Below are 13986 nucleotides of genomic sequence, written 5' to 3' on the forward strand. Positions count from 1 at the left end.
AAGACTCTGCTTTCCTACATAAAAATATTTTGTTGTTATAGTCAAGTTTAACAAGACTACTATATAATCAAATGTATTATAAATCCAAAAAAAATCTATATGTTGATAAACAGTAAACAGAATATCTTTTGAAATGTCTAGAAAAAATATATTTTAACCATAAAAGTAAACAAGGATCTCACTTCCTCTATGACATATAAGCTGATATGTGTTACTTTTTCAGTTCCTTTATTTTCCATTTACTAGATTTACTTCCTCTTTTTATGCTAACATCCTCCATGACCAAAAATTCCTTCATGAAACTGTAAACATAACATTATAACATTAACACGTAACATTATAAGTAACTTTACATAATGTATATTACAATAATTCAGCTATCAGAAATTTTTGTAAAAAATCATAATTTTAACAAAATGTCAGAACTTGGGATGAGTTGCTTACTTTTTATCAATAGTTTTAAGAACAAAATTATCCCAGAACATACATAGGGAGACCTTCTGAGTTCAATCATTCTTCAAATTAAGCACATAATTCATGCCTTTGTTGTTCATCATGAATCATTCCTGTGCACCCACCACCAGTTTATTCATTTATTTTTCTAGTTCACAGAAGAACACATCCCCCTCCTTTTGCTTCCACATAGTTAGGATCCAAATCGTTCGGGAGTTTTCCGTTTTGTCCCCAGACGTTAAGCTCCCCAAACACACCTGTCTCAATCATTTCCACCTGCCATGGAATTGGTACGTTCCCAGTTGCAAACTCATTGTAGAATTCATTGTCTTTGTTGTCAATCAAAACACATTTGATTGTGCTGAATGCTCCAACATCATCAATGTCTTTGGCATAGACCATCTTAGGATCTGGGACAAAAGGAGGAGGAAGCATACCTGTGCAAAATAAGAAAAGAAAATATTTTTAAATATGTTAAAAATGGTTTAAATTACAATATCTGTAAAAGGGAAGTACAATTTTACTCAGATTATGCTTTGATACATATCTTTGTTCGTAATTTACTGTTAGTAAGTACATGAAACAGAACAAGGACACTGTAAAACAAAGTGTTACCCTATATTCAAAAACCATTATATTAACATAATTTCACTTTACAGAATACTATTTCCAATAACTAAAAAAATAAAAAATTCAATAAAGTTCTATAGTTTATGATGCATGTCCTTCCATAACTATAACTCTGGCGGGCCGTACCAGCCTCTAATCTTCCCCAGTTGAGCTGTTTAAAGAAGGACTGGTTCTTCAGGTCAGCACACTCATTGTTCTTGAAGCCAAGTCTCTTCTCTGGATCTTTCTCCATCAGTCCTTCACAGAGGTCTTTAAGCTCTTGGCTGAAAGTTGGGGGGTATGAGACAGGGTCATTCAGGATGCGCCGTGTCACTTCATTGTTGTCCACCTGTGATAGAGAAAAAGATCGGAGGTAGTTGAGCAAAGATGAGTAAGGTTGCCTCAAATTTCCGTCATTTGTTTTCTCTCATTGACAATCGACAGCTTCTGCTTTCTCACTGCAAATCACTGTCCATGCAAGTCCCTTAACAGAGAGCCAAAGTGTACACAGGAGCATGTGTACCTGCTCTCCACGACACCTGAAAGGTCCCTTGGCGGCAACCATTTCATATAGAGTGACCCCAAGAGTAAAGTAGTCTACAGTGTAGTCATACTCTTTCTTCTGTAGCAGTTCTGGAGCCATGAAACCTGCGGAGGAGATATATCTGTTACTTACATCTAACCAGGACCTTTTGCGATGCTGGCTTTAAAGTAAGTTTTTCTCTTGTTTATTTTCCAGCAACCGTAATAATAGAATCATTACTATTGTCACTAATAACTATAGCTTTATATTTTAAAGCTAAACATAAACAGTCTGATTTGAATCAGGGGCCTCATTTATAAAGCATGCGTACGCTCAGATTTGATCTTAGAGTGTGCATACACTTAAATCCACGCCAACGCTCATATTTATAAAGACGGTCTTTGATGTGGAAAAGTGCTTAGCGTCATGTAGATTTCACATCTGAAAGAGACGCGTACGTGCGTTTTCTGTTCGTACGTTCATTCTATGAATCAAACATACGCATATTCGAGATATGATCATACGATCAAATTGAGGATGGTTTCTGCGCAACATTTTACAGATGAGGCCCCAGGTCTGTTTAGTCCTACAGTCTCCTTACTGCCTCCAGCCCAGTGTTCTGACTGATGCCCCCTGGCGAGTGCTGCCACCTCTTAAGCACCTATGGTTTCTTCTACACTGCAATCAAATTAGTGGTCTTATTAGAACTTAGGATTTAGTCTTGTACTTGACTTGTGTCCTGAGCTGCCCGTTTAGATAATTGTCAAAAACAAAGTATGTGCATTATGTGCAAGCCGCTTACAGGCAATTGTCTCTTATACCGATGAGCGTATTGTATTTACATTTATGGGTTTGGCATGATACCTATTAAAAACCTTAACATGCTGTAAACTTTGACTTGACTACACAGACACTACTGGATGAGAACTAAACTGAGCTGGGTGATGACATTACTGTTTTCTCCAGAGCTGCTTTATAAATGAACTGCACTCATTCCTTAAATGATGAACTTTACACAGTTATTGAACCAAAGTGAATCAACATAAACTGATTTCAAATTAATACTGACTGATTACTGTTGTCTTTTTAGAGCTGCTTTACAACAGAATTGAATTCTGTTTCCTGAATCATTATTCATTATTTTTCTATTTATCATTGGTAACCTGCTTTGAAACAATCTGTATTGCATAAAGCACTAGGGGTGACTTGACTTGCCAATACAGTACTTACAATACAGTAAAGGCGGCACTGAAAAGGCCAGTACAAAAAAGAAAAAAGAAAAAAAAATGGTCTAATGGGGCGGTCTAAGGCATGAAACTCCAGGGCTGAAAATGAGTCCCAATCTGACCCTGTTTTCTACTGTAATACATTTTAAAATGTAATTCGTTTCTGAAATGCAAATTAAATGAGCATTTCCTCTTTTTTAAACTCACAACAGGACTTCAAATATTTCATTATTTTGCTGTTATGGGGGGGTCCCTTCACTTTTCTCCCTCAATCTCCATGCAAGCAGAGACATAATTTTTGAGTAAATGAACTGAAAAGGCTCTGACCTGGGGTCCCAGCATATCCCTGTGTTTTATCTTTCCCTGGTGGTAATTCAACAGCCAACCCCAGATCAGAGAGACGCACATGTCCTAAAATAACATCAACAACAAAAACATTCAGAAATGGTGGAGTGTGAAATGGGGATGCAAGCAAGTTAAGTTGCTGTTAAGTATGTTTCAGTGTGTTTCTAGTCTCTCACCTGCATCATCTAAAAGGACATTCTCTGGCTTGAGGTCTCTGTACACAATCCTGTGCTGGTGCAAATGCTCAAGCCCACAGATGATCTGAGCCGTGTAATAGCAAGCTCTATTTTCATTAAAGCCTGGATCCTTCTCATCCACATTATACATATGGAATCTAGAAAATCAGAGCAAGGAATATGTATTATTTTTATGTGAATAGATTTTGACTTTTTTTTTTCAGAAGTAGAAAAAGTAAGTGGCTTTTATCCATCCAAAACTTGCTGACAAATTGCTCAAAAGAGTTCACCCTCAAGTCTGCATGTATGTCCAAGTTAGCCATTAGCTAGTTATTATGGGGGGTCTTTCGTCTTGATCAAATCATCTTTTTACTCACGTGTTCAGTCTAAGAACTATCATATTGAGGTGATGACTGTGTGGATACTGGAGCAAATCAAAAATTGGTTTCAAATTGTAATCCAAGAATATTAAATGCATATGATCATCTAGCCTTGTGAGCTGAGCCCAGAGAAATCAGGTTGTGGTGCAAACAGACACTACACCTCAAGAATATCATTGCTGCCGCTCAGATTATCTCCACAGATTATATTGGATTAGGTGGAAAGCTGCTACAATTCTTATAGACACACAGCAAGCATTCTTAATACATGCACACACAATTAATTGCCAATTTTGTTTTCAGATTTTTGGACATTTTGGATATTATTATTACTATTTTTTTCATATATTTTATGTTGGAAATTTATATATATTATATTAGAAATATTTTGTTTTTCTGTACGTATGTTCTATAAAGTGCCTTCATTGACTAAATTAAAGTGAGTGAAGTGAAGTGACATTCAGCCAAGTATGGTGACCCATGCTCGGAATTCGTGCTCTGCATTTAACCCATCCAACGTGCACACACACAGCAGTGAACACACACACACCGTGAACACACACCCGGAGCAGTGGGCAGCCATTTATGCTGCGGCGCCCGGGGAGCAGTTGGGGGTTCGGTGCCTTGCTCAAGGGCACCTCAGTCGTGGTATTGAGGGTGGAGAGAGCGCTGGACATTCACTCCCCCCACCTACAATTCCTGCCGGCCGGGGACTCGAACCCGCAATCTTTGGATTACAAGTCCGACTCTCTAACCATTAGGCCACGACTTCCCCAGTAAGGCAGTAGTATTACAAAATAGATATGTTTGCTGGAAATTCAACCTAAAATGTTTATATAATCAATGTTTTATATAATCATGTTACAGTATTTTTTCATCTTGTGCCTTAAATACTTTTTGGGCCATTAAAAAGCAGGCAATATGTGCACAGTTGCACGCAGTTGGTGCACCAAAGTTGCATTGTAAATTGCAAATTACACTGTACCTAGAGGGGCACAACCACACATTTGCTGAGGTGTATGCAAAATCAGTGTTGGCATCCCCATATGTTCTTATTTATACTATGTTTTATTTAATTGTCTCAAATTATTAATATTTTTTGTATATTTATATAAAATTAGAACATTATATGTAAAATTCACTTTATTGTTCATGGAGATAATTCATGGAAAATGTGCCTAGAAGTGGTCAGAAGGACTAGAAGTGACCAATATGTTTTTCTTTTGGATTCATATTTACACATTATAAAATGACTATTATAGCGTAAAAAAAAAACACATAAAAAAAAAATTCTGCACTTTTTTGTACTTATGTATGCAATAGCAACTCATCGGAACTACATGAATCACACAAAAAATTACCTATTTTTTATTTCAAAACGGCAATTTTTGGCAAAAGGTAGAGTACGGTTTGCATCCCTGTTAACAATTTCCTCAGCTTCACTCGAATATTAACCGAACACCCATTCACAATAATTTTTTTCAGATGGACAGTGATTATGAACTGATATTCTGGTTAATCACTTTACCTTCTGAAACAACAATGTTAATTGTTGATTAACTTCATGACTTATAGTGAAAAAAGGTTAAACTTAGGTCAAGTTTACACTCTAAAAATGCTGGGTTAAACTATAACCCAACGTTTTGTGTAGTAACCCAACTGCTGGGTCAAAACAACCCAATTGGTGGGTTTGTCTGTATTTAACCCAGCATTTTTTAGTGTAGGCCTTCCAGTCTCTGTTTGTTCATTTTATTTTAATGCATTGTTCTTTTTCCCTTTGTCTTTTTCTGTTCTGCGCCCCTTTCCTTCTATTCATTTCAGTCATGTGATTGTGATGGCTAGCTGTTAATATGTACTTACTTGATAATAAAATACATTTTGAACTTGTGTAAAATGCTAAACAAAGTTAAATAAAAATGTGTCCTTTCATTGTATTTGACAAATAAGCTTTTGATCATTTATAATATTTTATTAATGGAGATTTTTACAGAATGATTTTGGCAAAAGGGCGCCTCCTCTTGTGCGACGACCCTATGCCCTGTGTATGCATACTCCATTTTTGCACCCCTGTGTAACTACACTAGATGTTCAGTGACCACACTCCCATTAAAATCAACAAAACTGATACCACAAAACTGGAAACATCCAAATTTGGAAAGTACACTATATTGCTTGGTGTAAAATAATGCCATGCTATACATATCGCTAGACCCAACTCTACCATGATACACAAATATTTTAATCATTTTCATCATTCTACTAATGCTATATATCAAAGTACTATCAGAATCAGAATCAGAATTAGCTTTATTGGCCAAGTATGTTTACACATACAAGGAATTTGTTGTAGTGACTATTTCATTGTCACAACATATATTGTAAGTGTAGGCGTAAAACGTTTGGTGAGATTCTAAAATAATAATCAGTAGAAATGGAATGCAGTTTTGAATTCTGCTTCTGTTTATGGCCTTTTACACACACAGACAGACACACACACAGGTATCTTTGTGAGGACATTCCCTATACCCAAACTCTAACCACAACCTTATTATAACCTTGAGTAACACTTTATAATAACTTAATAAAACATTAACAAACATTATATAATGTTTAACAGATCATTAGTTAATTGGTGTTCAAAAAGCTAGAAGCATGAGATAATATCCTTGTTAATGTTTACTAATAAACTTTGTTTACTAATGTTTACTAATAAACATTACCTAATGATTAAAAGATCATTATGTCATGTAAATTAAAATGCTTACAAACACCATTAAACTTTCAATTCATACGATCATGCACTTCTTGATAAATCTACAGATGATTTTAACAGATGTTAGGCTATACAATAATTAAAAGCTTTTATACTACACTGTTACTGCTACTGAGGGATACGGGTAAGGTTAGGTACAGGTTTGGTGGTATGGGTAGGTTTAAAGGTTGGGTGAGGGAACACAGTTGAATCTGTTTTGATAAAAACGAAGACTAAACATATGATCTTTACAGACGGTGATTGACGGTGACGGTGACAGTGATTATGATTACTGAAGTGCTTAAAAGTTTTGTAAACATTTTTAAATGTAAAAAAACTGTGATATGTGAACTGAAGTTTAATGACATTTGTTAGCATTCAAAAGTACATTAAAATTTTTAATCATTGTATAATTTCTGTTAAAATTATTTGTAAAAAAAATTAAAATGTGCATGATTTGAAGCTTTTACTCATTGTAAACCATCTGTCAAAATAATTTGAAGATTTTTTAAATAATATTTTTAATCAATAGGTAATGTTTAATAAGTACATTAGTAAACATTAAGAAGCACATTATCTCATATTTCTAGTTATGTAAATACAGTGGGGATCGAAAGTTTGGGAACCCCTTGCAGAATCTGTGAAAATGTGGATAATTTTACCAAAATAAGGAATAAGGAAACACGATGCATTAAGAGCCGGGGGTGAAAACCTTTTGAATTTGAAGATCAAGGTAAAATGTACTTCATTTGTCTTCCAGGAAACATGCAAGTATCTTCTGTCGCGTCAGAAGGGCAGTACTAAATGGAAAAATATGATATTTCAACAAAATAAGAAAAATTTGGACATCTTCATCCTGTTCAAACGTTTTCACCCCCCGGCTCTTAATGCATCGTGTTTCCTTCAGGAGCATCAGTGAATGTTTGAACCTTTTTTAATTGTTGTGTTTGAGTCCCTCAATCATCCTCAGTGTGAAAAGGTGGATCTCAAAATCATACAGTTACTGCTGGAAAGGGTTAAAATATGCAAAAGATGCTGGAAAACTGAAGATTCTGCAGGACCTGGAGGATTTTTCTGAAGAACAGTGCTCAGTTGAACTGTTCAGAACAAACAAGGGACTCATGAACAACCATCACAAAACAAAAAAACAGTCATAGATCATCCAGGTAACCACACACAGTATTAAGAACCAAGGGTTCCCAAACTTTTGAATGTGGTTATTTTAATAATTTCAGCTATTTTTTTGTCTTGTGGACTATATGTAAACATCTTTTATGGAAAATATCTTACTCAGGACAGTATTAAATAAAAAATAACATGCATTTTGTATGATCTCTCTTATTTTGGTAAAATTATCCACATTTTCACAGATTCTGCAAGGGGTTCCCAAACTTTACATGCCACTGTACATATCAAAACTTATGAACTGTTAAGCATAATATAATACTTGTTAATGATTTATTATTTAAAGTTATTATAAAGTGTTAATTAACCTTCGCCCTATAACAAAGTCTTCACCCTTAAACAGCTTTTTAAAGGGGGGCCTGAGGGCCAGACAAAATATTCTCACTTTACTCTCTTAGTCCTCACCACAATGGTCTAAAACTCAAATTGGCTCTGATAGTTGTACAAGTACAGACACACACAAACACAAGCACTCACTCACACACATACACATTTATTTAAATAAAGAGATATAATTAACACCTGAGGTCTCCACCATTCATGATGGTCATGACCAGGCAGAGGTCATTTTTGGTCTGGAAAGCATAGGCTAGGGTCACAATGAAACGACTGTGCACTTTAGCCAGGATGCGCTTCTCAATAATAGCACCCTACAAGAAACAAAGAAATGACAAAAATTAAAACAGTCAAGGGAAAATGAGGTAAAAGAAAAAAGATCTTGAAAATTAGTGGCCACATTTAGTTATGCATGTTGGTAAAATGTTCTTAAAAAGGGATGGGTACTACTAAATAGAGAATTGATTTACCATAAGGACTAGAACAGTTGCTATTGCTTCTTCAGACAAAGACCAACTGTACAATATCTTACTTGATCAGCAAAAACTAAAGTACTAAAATCATTTCATAAAAGAGAAGTTTGTTGACTAGGGAGTTTATATACAATCAGACATTTGTTGTTTTTGAGTCTCAGAAGGGTTCTGAAATCGGCCAATCATAAGCAAGAAAATTGGTGACGAGAATGAGATGAATTTCCAAGCAAGAAAGTATAAGCAGTTCTCGGATGAGACTATAAATGTTAGCAAGAGGTTAATTCCATTTACCCTTCTAATACCTTTATAGGCAAGTAGGTTAGCTCCTCTTGTTTCTCTAGTTTTCACTGCTTTTCTCCTTTTTGTTTTGAGGTAGACATTAGTGCCAAATTCCAAATGAAATCTATTATTTTCTCTTCTTTTAACCCTTAAAGATTCCTCTCCTTTTTCCTTATCTGTCTTTTTGCTTCTCAGTTGCAGCTGAGCTGCTTTGTGGAGTATCAAGCAGAGCCTACAAGCCTCTTTGCACTGAGCCAATACACTATGATTAGAGCTGCTTAATACCATGTTCTCAGGTTAATCTAATCTCATGTCTCAATGTGTCTCTTTCCCTTTTTCCAAATTGCTTTTTTACTTACTATGTGGTGAAGGAATGTCACCAAATTCCCAAAAAAGGAATTGCTCCACTTAATATGAATATACAGTTTTGGGATATCTATATTAATCGGGACTTGAGGTCTGCAGTTAGGCCACCTGTATCAAAACTAAGATTGGACACTGGATCAAACTAAATAAGGTTTGCATCAAGCTCTCTCCCTTACATCATAACCTTTACGTTTCTTCAACCTCTTCTTGTTCAGTTTCTTGTTAGCATACATCTTCCCTGTCGCCTTCATTTGGCAAGCATGGACCTCACCAAATCCACCTTTCCCAAGTACTCTGAAATCCATGAACCAATCTTCAGTAACAGGCTGGCTCTCCAGCCATTTAAACTGTACGTAACGCAGAAAATACATGCTGTCCTTGAAGCCATTAAGTGCTTTAGCTTCCAGGTGGAAAAGGAGCTGCTGTTCGCTTTCTTTAAACAGATCTCCTCGAATGTTCTTGTAGTCCTCTTTCACCCTGCTCACAGCTTTGTCCCCCAGGAAGTCCCAGAAGTTCTTGGAGGAAGACTCATAGTATTTGTTGACCATCTTTTGTGCTTTCTTAGCTCTGTCATTTTCCTGGGCAACGTTGTAGTCTTCAATATCTTTCCACAAATCTACAAGATTCTTGTGAGCAGGTTCACTTTCAAGGTATTGCTGAAAGAGACGCTTACCGATCGGTTGGCGTACACACATACTGTCAAAGGAAGAATCCACCGTAGTCTTCATATGTTCACATTGTCTGATGTGTGGCAGGTTGAGCTTGGTGCGGTATTTTTTGTCACGCATAGTTGCTGCGGCCGCGCTGTCTATACTCCCGCGTGCTGACACATAGGCCGAGTTGGCCACCACAGTCTCCAAACCTCCAATATCCATATCTGAGAAATTCAAAGATAAAGAGAGGAGTTATTCTTCTATATATTGAGCATAAATTTATTGCTTATTAGTAATATATTTTACAATTGTCTTTTATATAGCATTAGCTGTACTGTTTTGAGGTCTTGCCTATTTTCAAGGTGGCCCCAGCCTTTATGTCAAGTAGGGATCAACCACAAACTTAACATCCAACAACTGTCTATTGACATGTCAATGGGGTTAAGAGCAAGGCTTGTCTTCACAAATGCTTATCTGCTAAACGAGAAGTAATAATCTCCCTTTTATCTACTCAGAAGTTCTGTAAAGAAGTGCTACCCTTAAAAATCATTTGCACTTACAATGGAAGTCTATGGGGCAAGTCTACTTGAGGGTTCAAAAGCAGAAATTAAAAAAAAGAAGAAGAATGAATAAATGTTAAGCTCATAATTTAAATTAAAAAACCGACATGAATAATTCAATAAAAAATGTTAAGCTGTCTAAACTGATCTTTAGAGGTGGGAATATATTTCTATGTCTGGTACTATTCATTGTAATCAACAGCATGCTGTCCATAGCAGCCATAGTTTTTAACCCAGAAAATTCCTTCAAGATTCATCTTTTATCCTTCATTGATACAATGGACAGCTGTATTGCACTGTACTATGTCATAACATTAAAAGGGCCTGCTTCCTGTTCACACAGTAATCATTCTTACAGGATTCATTCTCACAGACAATAGTGCTAAATAATAGGCCTGTTGCTCAGATTGGCTGAGTCTCAAAGACTTTGATACTCTCTCATCCAATTAATGCTCACCTTTAATGGTGTTGCCAAACTAAAGCTGTGAATGTAGTGCAAGCCTAAACAGCATGAACTAGGTCTTTAGCTTAGCCTTATCTTATTTGCTAAAATACTACTACGTCAGGTTAAAGTTATTTTACTCTCCTCTGCATGGTGTGAAATTGCTTTAGTTGACTGTGTGCGACCTGACAAGTGGACTTTTTGTTTATTGGCGTTTAAAATTTGAAAACAAAATAATCAGTGATATGTTAAAAATTCAGGATGTGCATCATTTTGCCAAGACCTATGCCTAAATGTATTCTTTAAAAATCATTCCAATGGATATTCCAACATTATTTTTCTTATCAAAACTTTGTACAAAATGCTGAAAAAAATGCAAAATGAAAGGGCAAATAATTGTGTCAAACAAATTAGAGATACGTACAAACTAGGTAGAGACTTAAAATTGAGAATTAAATTATTTTAAAATAATTAATTAAAAAGTCATATCGTGTGAAAAGTAACTTTTCATATGACTGTCCCATGCCAGAGGTCCTGACACTGATTGTTTCTAAACATTAAATCACAAAATTTCTTTATTGTGTAATTATTAACTAATACGACTTACCACATACAGTATGTAATATATCTGTGAATGTCCTGTTGCAAGGACAAGTTCTTTCAAATAGTGACACACAAAAATAACATTATTAGTAGCATATACTTCTCTGACAGGAAAAATCCCTAATGAATGGCAGAAAAAAAATGTACTTTTTAATCATTGTACAAAAGACAAAAGAGAACATATAGAGAACATAAAAAGCCCTGCAATTTCAATGTGCAAGCAAAAAAAACACCATGCATATGCATAGGTTGTGATATGTCTCTACCAATATTAAGACCAAATCTTGCAGCCACACCTGCACAATATACATGCACAAACACAAAATATCATACTACTGTAAATAACTAGTCTTTAATGTCCCTACCTTTATTTTTGTAACTGTCCCTTTTGTAGTATCCCTGTGACAAAGAATTGTGGATTAAAAGCTCCAAAGAATGGGCCCCTCGGTCTCAGAACTGCACAGACCATGTAAAACCCTCCCTCCTTCAGCAAGCATTGTAAAACTCAGATTGCCTGCTGGTACACCTGCCTCCAAATAACGTCATTCAGTGGCTTGCCTCATTCTTCCTCTCCCTCCCCAGTTTCACTCTCTCTCTGAAAATAAGTGCGGAGAGTGAGGAGGAGCTTATAGTCCATCTGAAATCCAAACTGATAGTTCATTAGCCTATGTGGATTATGGTCTGTGGATTAAAATGGAGAGAGACTTGTCGCAGTCTATTAGCGTAAATAATCTCCCTTTTATCTACTCAGAAGTTCTGTTAAGAAGTGCTACCCTTAAAGGACTGTGCCAGGTTAAATGCAAAAGCAACCTCTGTGGCATACTGCCATTTAGCACAGAAAATCATTTGCACTTACAATGGAAGTCTATAGGGCCAGTCTACTTGAGGGTTCAAAAGCAAAAAAAAAAAAAAAGAAGAAGAATGAAGAAATGTTAAGCTCATAAGTTTTGTTAAAAAACTGACATGAATAATTCAATAAAAAATTTTAAGATGTCTAAACTGATCTACTTCATAATCTCGATGGAAATACTCTGGGATTTTTTCATGGTAATCAACAGCATGCTGTCCATAGCAGCCATAGATTATTACCGTAAATCTGCTGTGGGTCAGATCAGTAATCAAAAGGGCACTGCACGAGCAGCAAGCCCCTGCTAAAGATACATTAACTACTGTAACTCCATCTTTATCTTGCTGTCTTTCAGAAATCTGCCATTCAGAATCAAAACCGATACATGCTATCATGCCCATAGCCAGCTAAGTCACCGAGGTCACAGAGGTTCGGACCTCGGTAAATTTTTCATGTTCAAAAATATAATTTGTTCTCTGAATGTCTAGTTTGTTGTTTAAAACTCTTCATAGGAGTGTCTGCAAGTTTAGACAGTTTTTATTTGTTTTATAGCAATATCTGGCAACAATGAATCATCTGCACTTAAACTGACAGTAATCAAAAAGTCCAAGGTTATTGCTGACAGGATACCACATTTGGTAAGGCAAACACAAAAAATAATATATATATATATATATAATCATGATATTATCTGTCAGAAACATTATCAAGACTGCCAAAAACAGTAGCATTTAACACCAGTACACAGATCTGTAGAACAAGTAGCCTTCTGAAACACCAACCATGAAGTCTATGCTATTTCATTCAGTTGCTTATAGTAGTTAAATTTTCACAAAGTGAAATTCTGGCTAACACATAACACACTACTACACTTCTATTATTCAAATCCGTTAAAGGATTGTTAGGCTGCATTAATTAGATCAACCAGACCCAGGAACACTCCTCATAACACACGATGTACTCGTTACATCGTAAGAAGAATGGCATCTACCCTAATATTTGTCTGTTTATTTCTTATTGTCACAATCTGTGATGGAAGGAGCGAGGAGACGAGGAATCAAGTTCAACAGTCTTTAATTTAATCCAAACAAGGGGAATTCACACAGGAAACGGCTGGAGACACATGAACATGACGAAGTAGACCTGATAAACACTAACAGACGGACTGGGGCTTTTAAACATAGGATAATTGGGAAGACGACGATACACCTGGAATCAAATTAACACAATCAACATGAGGGAAAAACTGGGTCACAGGGAACACATGGGGAGCAAAACACACACAAGACAGTCCACAATCCTGACACTTATTCTGTTTCTCAGTCCGTGTCCGGATCAGATGGCGGATTGACGCTGGGAGATGATGTCTGCGGCCCTAATCATCGGTGGAGGCCAGACACCTGGATGAGCCCCGGGGACATATCCCCAGTGAAGACTGCTACTAAAAATACAATAAAAATAAAAATAAAATGAAATAACTAAAAATATAATAAAATACCTAACTACATAATACTATTATTGTTAGAAATTGCAATAATATAAAAAATAGAAATATAATACATTTATACATTTAAAATTATTAAAACAATAAGTAAACAATAAATAAACAATAATATCCTGGCCAGAGGAGAACTGCCCCCCCCCCCCGACTGAGCCTGGTTTCTCTCAAGGTTTTTTTTCTCCATTCTGTCACAGAGGGAGTTTTGGTTCCTTGCCGCTGTCGCCTCTGGCTTGCTCAGTTGGGGACACTTAATTTCTAGTGATTATCGTCAATTTGA

General features: G+C 36.1%; 1 protein-coding gene and 1 long non-coding RNA gene across 4 annotated transcripts in view; one reads left to right on the plus strand and one right to left on the minus strand.

Moving 5' to 3' along the window:
• Positions 1 to 13986, plus strand: part of LOC306870868 — a 1223475-nt gene that overhangs the window by 57014 nt on the left and 1152475 nt on the right. The gene's annotated exons all lie outside the window — the stretch shown is intronic.
• On the minus strand, positions 221 to 11958 carry grk1b (G protein-coupled receptor kinase 1 b). 2 transcript variants are annotated; one of them, XM_079419050.1, is made up of 8 exons: positions 11727 to 11958; positions 9280 to 9980; positions 8172 to 8299; positions 3333 to 3490; positions 3139 to 3222; positions 1586 to 1710; positions 1210 to 1411; positions 221 to 890 (listed from the first exon to the last, which is right to left on the minus strand). In XM_079419050.1, the coding sequence occupies exons 2-8, from the start codon at positions 9976 to 9978 to the stop codon at positions 607 to 609; spliced, it is 1680 nt and encodes a 559-aa protein (XP_079275176.1). In that variant the 5' UTR covers positions 9979 to 9980; positions 11727 to 11958; the 3' UTR covers positions 221 to 606. The 2 variants fall into 2 exon arrangements, with proteins under 2 accessions (XP_079275176.1, XP_079275177.1); XM_079419051.1 differs by lacking the exon at positions 3139 to 3222 and having other exon boundaries at positions 11727 to 11873.

Source organism: Barbus barbus, assembly GCF_936440315.1.
Source record: "Barbus barbus genome assembly, chromosome: 6".
NCBI lineage: Eukaryota > Metazoa > Chordata > Actinopteri > Cypriniformes > Cyprinidae > Barbus > Barbus barbus.

Coding starts and splice junctions, on each gene's coding strand:
- grk1b (XM_079419050.1), bottom strand. CDS start 9,978: ATGGATATTGGAGGTTTGGAGACTGTGGTGGCCAACTCGGCCTATGTG. Junction 3,491..8,171: donor ATGAATGGTGGAGACCTCAG/GTGTTAATTATA, acceptor CTGATTTTCTAG/ATTCCATATGTATAATGTGG. Junction 891..1,209: donor CTGGGGAAGATTAGAGGCTG/GTACGGCCCGCC, acceptor TATTTTGCACAG/GTATGCTTCCTCCTCCTTTT.